Consider the following 17856-nt stretch of genomic DNA (forward strand, 5'->3'; position numbering starts at 1 on the left):
AGATAAATATGCATGGGGTATTGTTGCACTCGTAGTGCTTTATGACTACCTCCCAAATGCATGTTGTTATGATACCAAACAGCTAGGTGGATATATGACGTTGCTTCATGTATCAATTATTTATTTAATTTTTATTATTAAATATTATGTTAATTATTGTAATTATTTATTTTTATGTTTAATTATTAGTATATCATTTATTTATTTATTTTTATATTTAATGTATTAATTATTATTTATGTTAATTATTAATTTTTTTTTTGTTTATCATTAATATATTTATTTTTATTTTCAACAATGTTGGATTTACAAATATTTTTCAAATATTTGTAATAGAGATGACTAGGGTGCTGACGTAGAATGTTTTGCCCGAATAAATAGATGGTTCTACAAACAAGGCAAGCACAAGGTCCATGAGTACAGATGTAGCATTGATGCATTGACACATGCGGATGTTATATGGAGACCATGGAAGAATCATATGGGTGACATTCCTTTTGATGATATCATACTTTATACTGATCACCTCCGATTCTGCAACATTGTAGTGAAATATCTGTCAGAGAGGTGTTTGAGACAATTTGGATATATCCAATATATTTCATCACCGCCACTTCCAGATCCTTCTAGATTATTTGATATAGATGTGGAATGGTTGGGATATGTGACACGAGTGATAGAGATATTTCACAAGCTTCGTCCAGCTACATATCCATCTGAGTGTGAAGATGGATATTTGGAGTGGGTCTATCAGGTGTCTCATCCATTGCTGGTGCGACCAGATGGTGTACCTCAGGTCCCACATTATAGTGTACTGTCCACCAGTGCAGATGCTTCTAGTTCACAGTCGTCACTTATCCTACAGCAGATCGGTGATCTCATATAGCAGGGGTTGAATGAACATGAAGCTAGTCCGAATGATGAGTTGTATATTCACTTTTATAAAGCTTTGTATTTATCACGTAGTCACACTAGTTAGTAGTAACACTTTTATAAATTAGTGTTATGTCGATTACTTTTTATAAACACTTTATGAATTATTGTTATGTCACTTACTTTATGCGTTATTGTTATGTCGGTCACTTTAAATTGTTTGTGATGAAATATAAGAAAAATAAAATAAATAAATTACAAGATAAAATCGAACCACAAAAAAACTAAAATTAATTAGTAACAAGTGATTTTGTATCAATTTTAAAGCATTAGACTTCATCTAATAACATTGCATATACGGGTTCCCTAGGTGGATTTTGGGTAACACGTGACAACCGACCTAATAAATAACCCCAGTGTTGTAGACGACGTGTATATGCTATTGCCTAAGAAGTTGCTTCATCGGTGCGATATTGCTTCCAACCTGGTGCAATATTTGACATTAGAAATCCATATTTCATCTTTAACTGCAAAAATTAAATAAATTAACAAAACAGAAGAAAATAATTACGGAAGAAAGTTGATTCATTTGATTATTTTAAAAAATTAAAACAAAAGAAAATAATTACCGAAACCCAGTGATTTCCATTAACAAAACCAATACAACAAATGTGATCATTTTTTGTCGATCCTGAATGTGAACCCTTCATGGGAAATAAAGTCATTGAAAATGTCTGACCAAACGTGACAAGAATAATATTATATGTTGTCGCTATCACATAAACCATATCAGATATAGACAACCATTTATCCATGGGTTGAAGACCTAAGTCGGATATCTTCAACGAATCTCTTACTTCTCTAATGCGTCCTATTATCATATGGAGTTATATGAGAAGTAATCTTCTGGTCCAAACTATTGTCGACCAAAGACCAACATTCTTCATTGTGTCCAAACAATAATGCAATAACGCGAAAGCCATAATTTACATTCGCTGCCAGATCAAATATGTCATCAATGTGTGGCTGAATAACATCAAGAAATTGTCTCCAGAACTAATGTTTTGAAGATTGAGATGACTGAGATGGTTGTTTCTTTGATTGAGATGTTTGTCTCTTCTTTGATGACTAAGATGGTTGGGAACCAAGATCTTCACAATATGTTGCATTAACATGCTCAAAGTAAGAAGGGTCTTGATATACATCATATCCATTCGACTTCTTACCCTTACTCTTTTTCACTCGTCCTTTGGTTTTGATTTTTTCAGGTGGTGGAAACATTGAACTTTTACTTGGAAAAGCAAGTTCACGCACTTTACTTTTCAATACTCGTTTCCATGTAACAACAAGTGATCGAAAACGTTTCTATAAGACATTCATCTCAGTAGACATATCCAACTCTGATCCATCTTCTATGTCTTGGGTGAGTTCACATTCCATGCTTAATTTTCTCCATTAAATATGCACATAATCTAGAGGAATTTGTTCATCCATCAATTTATATTTTGTCAATTCACAAACACAAGGTAACTCGTATGCCCTTCTAAGAGAGCACCCACATACAGATTTGTCAGTACCCACCCACTCAACTTTCTCGTATTCTTCAGCAATACGTCTTTGAGCTTTTCTTGATACAAATATATTCAATCTCTGATAAAATAGATTTATGTGCTCATGCTCTTCATCATAAAAACTTTTTTCAAACGAGACCCTGATTTTTTTAGGTTGCAACCTTATCATGTTGTTCATAGCCTTCCAACATTTACACATATCACCCATGTTGTTTTCTAACATTAACTTCAGTTTTCAGTGAGCTGACTCAACCATATAATAAAATTTTAGAGTCAAATTACAAAATATAATAAAATTCAACAATATATAATAAAATTACAAAATCAAAGTTTTAGAGTCACATTACATATCTATTAGTCGTTGTGTTCCCCAAATGTATCACTTGATTTGTCCATGCTTCAAAAAAAAAAAAAAAAGAATCCTTATGAGAAGTCAACCAAGTTTCTTTTACATAGTCAACAAACACTTTATTATCGACACATGATTGCTCAAACATGTGCAAGCGCATGATATACTATTTTTCATCATTGCAATACATAATGTCTTTCCACATATTCAATACTAACTCTTGTCTATCCTTTAAGACATATTGTTTGCATTTTGCTCCAACATTTTTGTTGATATGAAATCGACAAAGCAAATTAACAACACATGGAAATACAATAACAATTGCATTCATTAACGCAAGATCTCTGTCTGTCACAATTACTTGAGAAAATTTATTTTGTGTAACAAACAAATCTCTTAGTCTCTATAATGTTCAGCAAAAGTTTTCTTCATTTGTCACAACCTAATATTAATTTATTTCTCCTTCTTTTTTATCTTGTCTCTATATCTGATCTTCTGATAATAATAATAACTTTATTTTTTATACCGATTTCTGTTGTCCAATTCACAACAGCCTCCCTTGTGTCAATATCTTAAATAAAATAAATTATAGCTAATCACAATAATATATTTTTACAATATTAATTATATTTATTCATACTTGATCTGTGTCCAAAATATTTGTAGTATCGACACATGTTTTATCCATTAATAGTAGTGGTTTATCCATATCTGTTAACATTTTAAAAAATTAATAAAATTCAAAAAACTTAAAAAACAAATTAAAAATAGGTTTGTACCGGAAAACTTGTATATGAAATTTTTCGGAAGCAACTACTGTACTGGAGAACTTGTGAATGAAGGTTTCCGGTACACAATTTTTTCCTTTTGTACTGGAAAATTTTGTTTTAAGTTTTCCAATATTAACCTTTTGTACCTGAAAACTTAAAAAAAAAATTTCGAAAACAGACTATGTACCAGAAATCTTCTAAAATGTTTTTTTGAAAGTTACTAGAAAACCTTAACCTACCACAAAACTTTTTTACGGCTCCGGAAATGATAGAATGGTGAGAAAAAAAATTAACTTTAGCTTGTGTGATATAGTAAAAAAAAATTTGTGAGTATTCTTAGCATTTTGAAAAAAATTTGGGGGTACAGGGCAAATTATGGGGGTACGTGGCAAATTATGGGGGTACAGGGCAAATTATGACACACAAAAAAGAATATTTAATTTTGAAAAAAAAAGTTTTTATTTAATATGTATTTACAAAAAAAAATGTCTAATTTTATATTTATACTTTATATTTAGAATACTTGAAATTATTCTTGTAATTCTATTAATATTTCTCTATCTTCCCTATTAAATTTATTAAAAAAAATTAAAAAATGAATAATTATTAACAAATTATATAAGTTTATAGAATAATCGTGGTTGATGTGGTTTGATATATGCTAATTAATACAAAGATTGTGGTGTATGTTGTTGTAATTTTGAGTTTTATAATCAATATTTTATGAGTTAAATTATTTTTATGAGTTAAATTGTGATTGTTGGGTTATTGTTGACAATATGTATGTTTGAGTCTAATATGTGAATATGACATGTTATTTGTGCATTTTTTATTCTTACATGAATTAATATAGCCAAATGACATCATGTATTTGGATATGTGTAGATATTCATTATATCATTTGATACGAATATATGGATTAAAATTTAATTTACAATTTTTTTTTAATTATTAAAATTTCACTTTTTTTTATTATACTCAATTTTTAATATTAGAATAGAGCCACCAAAATCTTTAAGATGACCCTGAATCAAATTCATCAATTTTTTTGTAAACCAAATTATAATTTAGATGTGTATCATTAAAAAATCGAAGGGAATAATTTATAAATAAAAATATTACAAAGACAACTATTATACTTATAAAATAAAATAAATTTTCCAACTTAAATTCCAACTAATTTTTAATTATTAAAAATATCAATCAAAATTTAATTTACTACCTCTCTTCAATATATTTATGTAAATATACAACTTAAATTTTTTATATACAATTTAATATTATATTTTTTATTTATTTATTAAAATTTTAAGTATTTAATCACCATGATTTAGTTTAAGATTCTCCACTTTTTGAACCTTCGTAAGATTGAGATACAACTTATGTAATAGATGCTGAGGTAGTGGATTAAAAAACTCGAATACATAAATTTATAAAACAAAAAGAACTTTTAAATATTATAATATATGAAAGGTGCAAGACATTTAAAAACTTTTAATTTTTTTATATTTTAACTATTTTGTTGTAAGAGATTAAGAGGTCGTTCTTAGATGCGACCTTATTTTTATAAACGAATAATTATTAATTGAATAAATATATAATAATAAAAATATTTAAAAAATAATTATATTAATAAAATCAAATAAAATAAATTTAATAAAAAAAATATATCAAAAGTAATGCGGTTGATTTGATTTGTTAAAATAAATAATATGTTATATTATTTTAATAAATTTCTCTTATTTTATAAATAAATCTATATTATTTTAATAAATTCCTACTATTTTGCAGATAAAATAACAACTTAATTTTATTTTGTTAAAAATTATATCATATTTTTTTCAGAATCTAATAAATAAAAATAACAATAAAAAAAGTAAATTATATTAATAAACAAAATACATTAAATTGAAGTCAATATATAAAATACATTCTTGTTTATCACCTTCATCCATTCTTATTTATCACATCTATTTCTTCCATTGTTGTTTAGTACAACTATTTCTTCATACATTCAAAGTTATATCAACGTTCTTTATCAAAATTTATCTATTTCTCATGAAATTATATACGAATCACATAGTTGAAACTCAATACATTAAAGTATTTGTAAGTACTTTATATATTTACTCTAATGTATTTTATATATTTACTTCACTTTAATGTATTCTGTTTGATTTTATTGATATAATTTATTATTATTATTATTATTATTATTATTATTATTATTATTATTATTATTATTTATTAGATTTGAAGAAAAATAGGAGGAATTGTTAATAAAATAGAATTATGTTGTCATTTTATCTGTAAAATAGGAGGAATGTGTTAAAATAATATAGATTTATCTACAAACTAAGAGGGAGTTGTTAAAATAATATAACACGTTATTTATTTTGGCATATCTACTGAACCGTATTAAATTTTGATGTATTTTTATTCTATTAGAGGTATGTTGTTTGATTTTATTAATATAATTTTGTTATTTTAAATATTTTTTATTTATTGAATTAACAATTATTTTTTTGTAAAAAAAATAGTAATAGATGGTCGCATCATCGGGATGCGATTTTCTAGTGCATAAAAAAAAATAAAGTAGAATATTTTGGTATATAAATTTTAATGTAGGTTATATTGGTTAGTTTCTTTTAGAAAGAGGATATATATGTAAAAAATCCAATATCTAAAGTGCACGAAAACTATTTTTTTGACACTCGTCCAAATATATATCAATATATATCTTGAGAAAAAAAAATAAAAATAGTGACACAAATGTGATAAATATAATATATTAATGATACATAAAAGTAAGTAGATAGAAGAAAAAATATTTAATTGTAATTTTAGTCCATTTATTTTTACTAACTCTTAAAACTAATATTCCTATTTTAAAATCCGATGGTTTTGGTCCCTTTGTCGTAATTTTTAACTAAAAAAATGATAATTTAACATATTTTTAAATGATGTGACATGCAATTTCATTATGTACAATTATCTAAATTGATTAATTATTTATATGTTATTAATTTAATTAAAAAAATAAATCATTTTTTAAGTTGAAATTAAAGTTTTTGAAGTGTTTTATTGCAATTTTTTTATTTAGAGAGGGATCCAAATTGTTCTCTTCGATTAAAAATAAGGAACCAATTCAAAAAATAAATGAATCAAAGTTGTAATTAAGCCAAATAATCGAAAATATGTAATTTGGGGCTTTGCCCTCTCTTCAACATCAAAATAAACATTTATAATTTTATAAATTTAACAGTAAAATTAATTTTTATTATATAAATAAATTTTGTATATCTTCAAAATATAAAATTTAATTATTATTTAATATTTTATCAATACCTTTAATTCAATGCAAATAAAATTTTCGAAATAGAATATACAGTTTGAGTGTAACCTTTTTCTTTTCAATTTTATTTAAATTAATTAGTTATAATTTTGCCTATTTTTATTTAATCAAATAATATAACTTTTTAAATATATAGAGTTATTTCAAATATATATATATATATATATATGATGAATATTACAGTTCTAATTGATGATTATTGACACAATATATTAAACATTAATCACATAAATTTTATACAAATATGTGGAGTTTTAAAATTTAAAATTATATAATGGTTTATCAGAGTTTTAAAATTTTATAAAGATTTGTAGAGTTGATCTACTCAATAAAAACTTTTAAGTTGACGGTTTAATGAATTAAATTGATTGTTTATATTGAGTTATTAAGCGAACTAAATCATTAAAAAGTTATTCTTAAAGTTAATAGTTCTCACATCTCTTTATATAAAATAAGTTTTTATATATTATTTTTTCTTCATATTTTCTCATTCATTTAAATTATTTTCATTCTAATAACTTTTTTGTTTCCTTCAAACAATCATATACAATTTTGTAATTTTTATTATTTTATCAATAAAGCAAATAGACGTGTATGTCAATGTTTGTGTGCACACTAGTAAACTACTCCATTCCGTATATTCGATCTATAATATCATTTTTTGTTGACTCAAATATCTATTTTTGAAAAGAATAGATGTAGCATAATATTACATATCATGATATCCATAAACATCCAAATCTATAATTATATATGAAGGATACATAATTTTGATGTGTTTTTTATTTTACTTTTCACTTAAACTATTTTATTAATAAAAATTCAGCTCAAACCTACATTAGATTATTGGAATAATAACCCTTCATGCTTGGATTACATTTTTGTGAAGGATATATTCTTGTTAAGAAAAATGGATGCATTTATGAAATTATTTACTAACATATTTTTAATTATTTGATAATAAACAATTAAATATATTGAGAATTATAAGGTGGTTTGAGATGGTTAGAGTGACAAAAAGGTCATGAATTTAAATCCATTTCTAACAAAAATTAATAATTAGTTATTAAAATTGACTATTTAAAATGAAATAAAATTAGATATGTTATATTTTAATAGAACATACAAATTGTTTATCCTGAGGCTATTGCTTTAAGGGTTGGTGATATATCCAATTCATGTGAAGATGGTACTTCAGAATTACATGTGGAAGGGAACGCTAACGACGGAATAACATGTCTTTGTTGAGCAACAAACGAAGGAACGTATCTGCAGGAACACCAATAACTTGATATCCAAACTGTCAAATTTGTGTTCAGAATTCTCTTGGTGACTATGTTACTGGTTATCACTTGTTTGGTAATAATGATCTTCCTCTTGCAATTTTAATAAAGAAGATTAGTTATCAAGAGAATGGAAGCGTTGAGCAAGATGAGATGGACTATGAATATCAACTCTTCTTAAAAGATCTACAAGAAAACTGTAATCTCACGCTCTCCCCTCCACCCCGCCTATAAATAAACAACTGTGTTTCATCAAAGATGCCATCAGATACTTAGTGAAGATGATAACATGATTGATAATGGTGGAGTAAACAACACTGAAAATGGTTTTTTGAGATCTTTCATGTAAGCAAGTAACTCACAGTTATGGTTTCAATACAGTGAAATTGACAGTAACTGAAAATTAGTATTATTGATACTTATTGATGTATTTTGATTGGGCTGTAACTCATTTCTCTTATTTAGTCTTTGCTTTGTAATCCACAACTGTGACGTCCTCTTGGTGGCTGGCATGCCTTAGGCCCCGTTTTATTATATCATTTCGCTTTTTCAATAAAAAAATTGCTATATTTTTGAAACTTTTGGGATTAAATGTGTTGTATTTATATAGAAGACAGAAAGAGCGGTAACGTGGGAGTTAACACTACTCAACCAAATCAACATAACAGAAGACAAAATAGATGGATCGAAGAATTATTTAAGGACTCTTTAGTAGATTTTTAAAGTTTCGGAACTAATTTGAAGAGAGTCTAAAGCTAAGAAAATGGGGACAAGTTACCGTCGTATATTATGACCCAATATCAAGTTAGAGAGGAATGTAATAAAATCATAATAAGAATGACAAAAAAAAACTCCCATATATTAAGAGAAATTCTATACTAATTGCAAGAACTATTTCTTTTGAATATAACTACGTAAGAATTTTATGATTTTATTCTCATTGAACTTCGACTTAACTCCGCCATGTCCTACTTACAATCAACCTTAATTAGACTGGTACAGCTTCAAGTTGACTCAGATCCAGAGGTGGATTCTGGGTCGAACACCTCTAAAAACATGAGTAACAAAAAGTGGAATATGAATGAGAAGACAATACTAAAAAAATCCAGGCATACATACCGGCAACCAGTTTCTTGCTCAAATTCTTCGCCCTCAAACTCCTCTGCATTGTCAGGATCATCATCATCAGCCTTGTTGTCGAGTTCTTCTTTATCATTTTCGTTAGTGGATTTCCCTGTCACAACTAGGTTTCTGTCCATCTTCCTGATTTCATTGCACTGCAATGGTTTGAGCCAACATTGAGAGGGACGGATAGGAGGTAGAGAAAAACAAGACATTCAAAGAACACCTATAAATATGGACACACTACCTTGCATATGAATTATCATGCATTCCTTAATACTCTAATGTGTATGTGAGTGACTACCGCCTACTATCTACTAGTTCAAAAGAATTATCAAACCTATGCACCTAAATTCAAACAAACATAAAAATGCTAATCTCGCAAAATAACTGATTTTCTCTGAAGAGATTTTCTCTGATTTTCAGTCCTATTTATGAAGATTATTATTATAGAAGCTCTAATATTTCATATTGTATCTATTAGTTATTAACTTCAAAATTTGCAACAGAAATTCGTTAAAGGAAAAAACTATAGACAGGAAAATTAACATTTGGTGAAAGAAAAAAAATATTTTTCAAACATCATATCAGTGAATCCCAAACATTACCTTGACATGGCAATTAGGAAAGAAGTTTAGTGTTTAACACGGTAATCCAGTGTTTTTGAATGCAAAACGCGTTTTGAAAGAATGATAAAACCTATAAATAAGAGAGGAGAGTACCTTTTCTTCAAAATCAAACTCTTCCATAGCGAGGAGGAGTTCTTCATTTTGGGGCTGAGGCCACTGAGAGGGTAGCAAATACAACGTAATCGTCCACTGCGTCCTATAAGCCAGAAACTGTAACATATATATGCCAGAAACGGTAACATATGTAACATTTTGATTCGCTCTTTTTGCTTATTTTCTAAATCACCAAAAACCAAAGGATTCATCGCAAAAGATTCATTCCGAAATCAAATCGAGTAAAACGCATCCCGTTGCCGCACATCACATAATCGTTCTAACCAAAAATTAAAACTCACAGTATAAACCCAAAAAAATGTTGCCGAATTGAAATTGATCAAATTCAAAAATTGATCACTTTAGAATGACATAACAATATCATTAACCACTATGAATTAGTTTGACAAGATCAACGCGCCAAAATAAAAAACTTAAATAGTCAAAAATATGGCATTAATGTAAAAGGTCCAAACAAAAATTAAAGAGGGATCAAAACCCTAAATTGTTCGAAAGCAAAATCAATATCATAATACAAATTAAGCCGTAAGGATAACAGCACCACCAGCTTCTTTAATTTTCTTCTCAGCGATCTTTGAAATGAGTTTAGTCTTCACAACGAAGGGCTGATTCTGAGGCAAAACACCTTTACCCAAAAGTTTGAAGAAACCAAACTGAGTAACATCAATAACAGGTGCCTTGTTCTCTTTTGAAGCTTTATCCTTGACCTCTTGTGAAATGAGAGAAGATAGTTTGTCTATGTTGACAATAGGGCAGTAGAACTTATTGCGAAGCTTGTGGAAGTAACGCATACCGACCTTACCAAAATAACCAGGATGGTATTTGTCGAAGAGGATACGGTGGTGGTGCATGCCTCCGGCGTTACCTCTACCTCCAGGATGCTTTCTGTGTTTACCGACACGACCATGACCGGCGCTGACGTGGCCTCTCTTCTTCCTGTTCTTTTTCAAACTGGTCGTCATCTTCTTCTGTTTTTCCTCCGGCCGCTGCAAATTAGGGTTAGAGGATCATTTGTTTTTTCAATTTTCATTTATATACTCAAGTTTTGTAATCAGAAAAACCTTTCTATTATTTTTTATAAATGGGCCGAGCCCAATAACAAAAGGTCTACTTTTCAATTTTTTTACGAGGTTTGTACCGTGCACTCCCCACTTTGACCTCCCACCCCTCATTTATATGGAAAAGACCATATTTTCCCTAGTTTCATATATAAAAATTTCAAAAAAAATTCACTTTTATTTTTTCACCCACTTCATTCGGAACTTTTAAATATTCGAATCTGACTCTATCAAACCTTCGAAATATTGAAACATTCGAAATACAAAAGTAAGTAAAAATTCGTAATTTTCAAATATTTGAAACAAGATTTTACTAGAAATTTGAAAGTTTCTATGATGATGAAACTTTCAAGTCCATTTTTCTCAGAAATAATGAATCTTTCAAAACTTTCATTGAATATGAAACTTTCGAAATGCATAAAGTTTCGAACAATATGAAAGTTTCGAAAGTTTTGAACAATATGAAAATTTCGAAATGGAAAACTTTCAAACTTATTGAAACTTTCAAAAATTCAACTTTCGAAAGTTTGAAATTTAATGAAAGTTTTGAATTTTTAAAAATTAGTAATAAATTTAATTAATAATAAATTTAAAAAAAATTGAAAAATTCGAAAGTTTCAAAGATTTTGAAACTTTTGAAACTGACATAATTCGAATGTTTGAAATTTTCGAAGAATATGTGTTCCGGAAATTTTAGATTCATCGAAACTTTCGTAATTTTCTGAAATTTGTGTTTCAAAACTTTCAAATTCATCCCAAGTTCCAAAAGTTATAGATTCAAACGTTTCACATTTTTTCAAACTTTCGAAAGTTTCTGGAAAAGTTCATTTCGAAACTTTCAAATTCATTGAAAGTTTCAAAATTTGTATTTAATTCTGTTAATTTACATTTCGAATGTTTTGAATTTAACTAAAGTTTCGAAATATAAAAAAAAAACCCACTTTGAATAATTTCGAAAAGTTTGAAACTTTTGAATATTCTGAAATTTTTGATAAGTTTCGAATGTGGGGGTGAAAAAAGAGAGACTGATAAATTTATTTTCATTATTTTATATAAAGTCAAAAAGGGTAAGATAGTCAATATAAAAAATCGAGGGGTGAGAGGTAAAAACGAGGGGGTGCACGGTACATTTCTCTTTTTTTATATTATTGACACCTAACAAAAGGATTTTAATTTTATGTGTATTTTTGAACTACATAAAAATTGTGTGTTTTTTTAAGAGATGAGAAATGATGCAATTAGTTTTTCAGTTTTAAGAGGGGATAATATATATACATTTTAATACTTCTACATTTTTGTTATAATTTGGAGGTTGTATCAATAAGTATTTGTTACTATTTTATTTTTGGTAAAAGTTGTTAGTTTTATGTAATATATTTCTTGCTGTATTTCATATGATTCAAAGACAGTTGTCGTTTCTTGCGTGGTATTCGTTCAATTAATACATCGCGTAGACTTGATTATGTGATTAATATTAATTGGGTAAGTAAGCTTCCTTCTAATTTATTGGTAATGAGATTATTCTTTTTGATTTGTATCATTGTTAAATGTTGAACTAATCTTTATGCGTGATCTGTTGATGTGCGAATGTTTTTCTTTCAATTTGCAGGACCATAATGGGAGGATGGGATGGGGACATGGTCGTAAGGCATGCATGCGATTTGTTGGGAAGAGAACAAGACGTTTGAACCTTCGTGAGTTTGACAGGGTAACTTATGTAATTAAAGAACTCAAATATATAAATTTATAAAATAAAAAGAACTTTAATATATAATAATATATGAAAGGTGTAAAACATTTTCGTGGAGACAAGCTAAGAAGTAGGATGGGATATTACAAACTTCAAATAAAATTAAGCTAAAAAAAACTATATAAAATAAAATAAAAACTGGTACTATATATTTTGATATACTTTTCATGAAGACCAAAAACCAATAATGAATTTGATGAACAAAACAGATAACCTTGGTGGAGTAAGTCGGCTTTGGTTACTTGGCAACGTCACATTTATTGATGCATATTGTTAGCAGCATTTTGGTGGGTTGAATTTAATATAAGTTTATTAAATATGTGCGGTATCATTTTAAAGCAATTTATTTATTTAATTTTGAAAAATTATATTTAAATTTCACAATTTAATTTATATATTGTATAAGTATCGTTCCTTCTTGATGTATTTGTTATGAGAGCTTGACACAACTCCAATAATTAGAGATGCATATGTTTGAATGAAGTTGAAAAATGTTTTATTACAAATATACTATCGGAATACAAAGATCACTTCGTTTCCCGTTGGATCCACATTGAACAAATTTGAATAGTAAGATATCAATCCATCGACCACCCACTTGTTAGACTACGAGAATTAAAGATGAGAATAGATTAGGCCGTTCGTTAGGGGCCTATGGCATGACCTACTTATGGTCTGACCTATTTAATAAAAAGGCTAGACTCAAGCTGTTTTTAAAGTCTATTTAATTAAATAGGTCAGCCTTCAGGCTTATAAAAAAACCTATTAGGCCTGACAGACCGACCTATATATATTTTATTATTTATTAATACTTTTTTTTATTATTATATTGATAATATTATTTCCTATTTTAAATTTTATTAATTAGACAATCATTTCAGTGAACATTTCATATTCAGTAGTTGTTCCATATTCGGTAGCATTTTCATATTCGGTAACCGTTCAATTAATCAATCACTCAGTAGTCGTTCCATATTTGTTTAAGAGGTAATAATGAGTGTGTTTCAGAAAAAAAAAAAATATCTATTACTTGACAAAAAAAATTATTTTTTAGGGTTTAAAAAATGTTTGTTTTATATTTTTTAAAAGTTATTTTAAATAGACTTTTAAATAGGCTTCCAGTTCAGGCCAGACCGAAAAAAAAGCCTATGATAGGCAGTAAGCCAAGTCAGACTTAGGCCTAAAAAATAAATCGTAGGCCAGGCTCAGGTATTTCAAAGCCTAGCCTATTCTCACCCTTAACGGGAATGTATGGAACATCGAAACTGGCGTTAGAATTTTGGTGCTATAATGCACCTCTCATGTTAATAATTAACGGTTAATAAGAACTGTTCCAGCACTAGCACCATTTTTTTTGCTTCACATATTGCACCTGAAGCATAAGCTTCCATTTAATATGTTGGTTGGATTAATCTGTCAACATGATTTTGTACTTTAAATTTCTCATGCAATAGGTTTGTCTTTATCCTGCAAGCTACTAATGATGAAACAATTGTAATTATTTAGAATAATAATACACTCTAATTAAAATTCACATCCACATAATTTAATGAGATATATATGAATTTTAACCAATAAAAAAATATATTAGAAAGTGTGTATTCCTGACAATCCTCAATTATTTAATCAAAGTAACCTATATTCAACATGCTTCTATAACACTTCATAACATGGTCCAAAAATTTAAAACATGTGCAATAATATACTTTAAGGATTTCAAATCATTATAAAGGGGATTCAGGTTATCTATTGCATCCAATTAAATAAATCAAATTTCTATAGAATAAATCAAATTTCTATGGAGGCGAAAGTTTAACCTGTACTCAAATACATTGAAATTATTTGTAACACAAGATTTAACAAACTAAAAATGGCCCTATAATAATAATTTAGTCTACAGTCAAAAACATTGGAGCTTGAAATGATAGTGCAATTTACTTCAAAAATTTCTTAAAGGAATTCATGGTTCACTATTTCATCCAGTTTGCATAAACTGTTAGAGACAAATTGTACCTAAAGCTTAATGAGCCCACACTCCGCTTTGAAATTATTTGTGCAATCATCTGTAATAATTTCACCTCGGATGGCTCATATCAAATTTTGCCATATATATATGTGGTAGATAAGAGTGATTGAAGTTAAGAAGTTGTGGAGTGTGAATTATATGAAAGAGCAAATGCTGCATGTATTGCAGCACCAATAGGAAGCACATCTTCATCAATGAAAAAGTGAGGACTATGACCTGGATGTATGGATCCAGTCTCCTCATTTTTTATCCCCAATAGGATAAATGCACCAGGCACTTTTTCCATGTAATATGCAAAATCTTCACTCCCTGTCAAGGTTGGGGCTAATTTTATGTTTTCTTCTCCAACAATCATGCTTGATGCTTGCCTTGCTATTTTGTATATTCTCTCATCATTTGTAATTGGAGGAACTGTTGGTTGTTCTCTACCGAAGAATTCGACCTCCGCGGAGCACCTATGCACTTCTACTTGCCCTTTTATAACCTACACAATGGAAAAAAAATACTTTTAGTATGCTTCTCAATTAGTTCATAATCAAAATATGAATCTGACGAAAAAGAAGATTTTAAATTGCAGTTGTTGATTTTGTGATTCTTCATATTACCTCTCCTATCCTTTTCCTTAGTGCAATGAAGCTCTTTGGGTTGAATGTTCGATAAGTACCTCCAAATGTAACTGAATCCGGAATAACGTTGTGATCAGACCCTGCATTGATCACTGACACAGAAACCACCTGCCAACACAATCAACATAGGAATTGAAGTGTGAAAACTTCGGTCTTGAAAATATTTTCTAATTGAATTTGAGATTTTGACTCCACCTGTGATTCTAAAGGATCCATTTCCCTCGAAACAATGTTTTGCAAGCTAATCACTGATGCTGAAGCGGCCAACACTGGATCAAGATAACGCTGAGAAATTCCTTCTAAACCTACTTTCCCACAGTTGATCTTCGCGTTGAAGCTTCCACATCCTGCTAAAAACTCTCCCGGCCGGGTTGCAACAACACCTAATGGATATTCGGGCATTAAGTGCAATCCAAAAATAGCCTCTACATCATCAAGCACATTTTCTGCAACCATGTCTTTCGCACCTACACCTCTTTCCTCAGCTGGTTGGAATATAAGAACGACAGTAGCCTGCATTTCAAAGACTTAGTTTATCGATCGAATATTTCCTAAAGTTCATTCAACATTTTCCAATTCCAATTTTACCTTTAACTTGTCTTTCATTTCTTGCAGTATCTTTGCACCCCCAAGAAGCATTGCGCTATGTGCATCGTGCGCACAAGCATGCATTTTTCCATCAACTTTGCTCTTATGATCCCAATCAACCAGCTCCTGTTCACAAGCAGTACTTAACAAATCATGTATTTGACAAGAACAAACACATTGTTCTATATCTATTGTTTAACAAAACAAGGAACAAATATTTCAATCAAACTAACTAAGCAAGGAGATTAAATCACTTCAATAACATATCATGCTCATACTTAGCTTACTGCAAGTGTTGAAAGTACTGCAATGGTAAATGGTACTATTAAATTATAAGACACCCTTTACTTTGTTGAACTAATGAGATTAGATTACTTAATCTCATTGTAGCTCTGCAATTACAAATTTACAACAATTATAGAAATTAGGTGATTTTTACCCTTTCAACATTAATAGAAAAAAGCTAAAAAAATTTGGTAGTGTGTTCAGTTGAAAACTGTAAACATGGTCCCACTTAAATGACTTTAATAATTACATTGCCACTATTTCTTTTTTCCATTCTCAAAATAAATTAAATAACATGGCAAAACAAGCATATTGGAGGCTTCTTTTTCCTGTTTTATCATCAAACAACAAAATTAACCCCACATCTTGTAACTCTTCAATTAGATCCAACAACACCTCTACCCTTTTTCAGAGGAATATTAACATAATTGAACAACACAACAATTTTTTTTTTCTCTTTTATAATTTTTGCTTACCCAAAATTTAACTACTTTGTTTGACATCTTTGTTTGATTCCTTCTCAATATTTTTGCCACAAAAATATTACAAGATAAAAAATTGCATGCATCATCTATACCATCATTTCAAAGAAAAACTAACATGCAAACATTAAAATGTCCTTCATACTACTGCATGTTTCAATTGGCAGTGAGTTTAGTACAATCAAAGTGTGTTACTGTCATTTTAACAAAAACTACACTTTCGAGCTTCATCAAAATCAGGGTGCTGCCTTGTTTTCATCAAACTCAGTCTATGAATGATCAAAAATTAAAAACAAAGAACATAAAGTAAAAATTAAGAAACAGAACAGAACCTTGAAAAAAAAATGTTTTTGCAACATTGTTTTTTACCTGAATAGGCAAAGCATCCATGTCAGCTCTAAGAGCAACAAAAGGAGGAAAACCAGAACCAATTTTAGCTACAACACCAGTCTTAGCAACAGGCCATTGATAAACAACACCAAGTTTATCAAGCTCACGCCTTATGACAGAACTTGTCTTGAATTCTTCATATGCAAGTTCAGGGTACTCATGGATTTCTCTTCTTATACTCTTCATCCATTTCAACATGTTCGGTGTGTTAGCTAGCTCTAGAATCTGATTTTTCAGTGAAGATGTTTGGTTTGAAGATTCATTGTTGTTGTGTTGAAAAGTGAAAGATAAACATGTGGAGTGGAACAAGAAGAGTACTAAGAGAATAACTCTCATATGATTAATTTTGTCCATCATGCGGTTAAGTGGTAGGTTTGAAATTGAAGTTGAAAAATGATATTGAATATATATATATATGGGTGAGTTTTATCATTAACCAATACTTAAAATTATTTAAATACTTACTAAAAAAAAATAATTTATAACGAAAAATACATATTTATTTTTTTATTTTTATTAAATTGACATTTTAATCATAAAAATAAAATAATTATTAATATTTAATCTTAAGGTATCATCTTAATC

At 28.7% G+C, this 17856-nt stretch overlaps 3 protein-coding genes across 5 annotated transcripts; all 3 read right to left on the bottom strand.

Moving 5' to 3' along the window:
- Nucleotides 1-9039: 9039 nt before the first annotated feature.
- LOC101509134 (uncharacterized) lies at nt 9040-10317 on the bottom strand. The gene is made up of 2 exons (XM_004509827.4): nt 10046-10317; nt 9040-9478 (listed from the first exon to the last, which is right to left on the bottom strand). The coding sequence occupies exons 1-2, from the start codon at nt 10169-10171 to the stop codon at nt 9206-9208; spliced, it is 399 nt and encodes a 132-aa protein (XP_004509884.1). The 5' UTR covers nt 10172-10317; the 3' UTR covers nt 9040-9205.
- A 154-nt stretch (nt 10318-10471) lies between these two features.
- On the bottom strand, nt 10472-11077 carry LOC101508813 (large ribosomal subunit protein uL15y-like). The gene has a single exon (XM_004509826.4). The coding sequence runs from the start codon at nt 11026-11028 to the stop codon at nt 10585-10587; it is 444 nt and encodes a 147-aa protein (XP_004509883.1). The 5' UTR covers nt 11029-11077; the 3' UTR covers nt 10472-10584.
- Nucleotides 11078-14807: 3730 nt separating this feature from the next.
- LOC101509784 (IAA-amino acid hydrolase ILR1-like 4) lies at nt 14808-17637 on the bottom strand. Of its 3 annotated transcripts, none has more exons than XM_004509829.4 (5): nt 17251-17637; nt 16115-16240; nt 15722-16039; nt 15506-15634; nt 14808-15384 (listed from the first exon to the last, which is right to left on the bottom strand). In XM_004509829.4, exons 1-5 carry the CDS (start codon nt 17626-17628, stop codon nt 15013-15015), a joined length of 1323 nt encoding a protein of 440 aa, XP_004509886.1. In that variant the 5' UTR covers nt 17629-17637; the 3' UTR covers nt 14808-15012. The 3 variants fall into 3 exon arrangements, with proteins under 3 accessions (XP_004509886.1, XP_027192352.1, XP_027192351.1); XM_027336551.2 differs by lacking the exon at nt 17251-17637 and adding an exon at nt 16393-16544; XM_027336550.2 differs by lacking the exon at nt 14808-15384 and having other exon boundaries at nt 15497-15634.
- Nucleotides 17638-17856: the final 219 nt, after the last annotated feature.

The sequence above is a fragment of the Cicer arietinum genome, chromosome 7 (assembly GCF_000331145.2).
Source record: "Cicer arietinum cultivar CDC Frontier isolate Library 1 chromosome 7, Cicar.CDCFrontier_v2.0, whole genome shotgun sequence".
In the NCBI taxonomy this organism is placed as follows: Eukaryota; Viridiplantae; Streptophyta; class Magnoliopsida; order Fabales; family Fabaceae; genus Cicer; species Cicer arietinum.

Bases quoted from the DNA above. Each gene is read 5' to 3' on its own strand.
- LOC101509784 (XM_004509829.4), bottom strand. From the start codon at position 17,628: ATGATGGACAAAATTAATCATATGAGAGTTATTCTCTTAGTACTCTTC. The intron at 16,241-17,250 runs GTAAAAAACAAT...GCTTGTGAACAG, and splicing joins TGGATGCTTTGCCTATTCAG to GAGCTGGTTGATTGGGATCA. The intron at 15,635-15,721 runs GTGGAGTCAAAA...TTGTGTTGGCAG, and splicing joins TGGATCCTTTAGAATCACAG to GTGGTTTCTGTGTCAGTGAT.
- LOC101508813 (XM_004509826.4), bottom strand. From the start codon at position 11,028: ATGACGACCAGTTTGAAAAAGAACAGGAAGAAGAGAGGCCACGTCAGC.
- LOC101509134 (XM_004509827.4), bottom strand. From the start codon at position 10,171: ATGTTACAGTTTCTGGCTTATAGGACGCAGTGGACGATTACGTTGTAT. The intron at 9,479-10,045 runs GTACTCTCCTCT...AAACCATTGCAG, and splicing joins AGTTTGATTTTGAAGAAAAG to TGCAATGAAATCAGGAAGAT.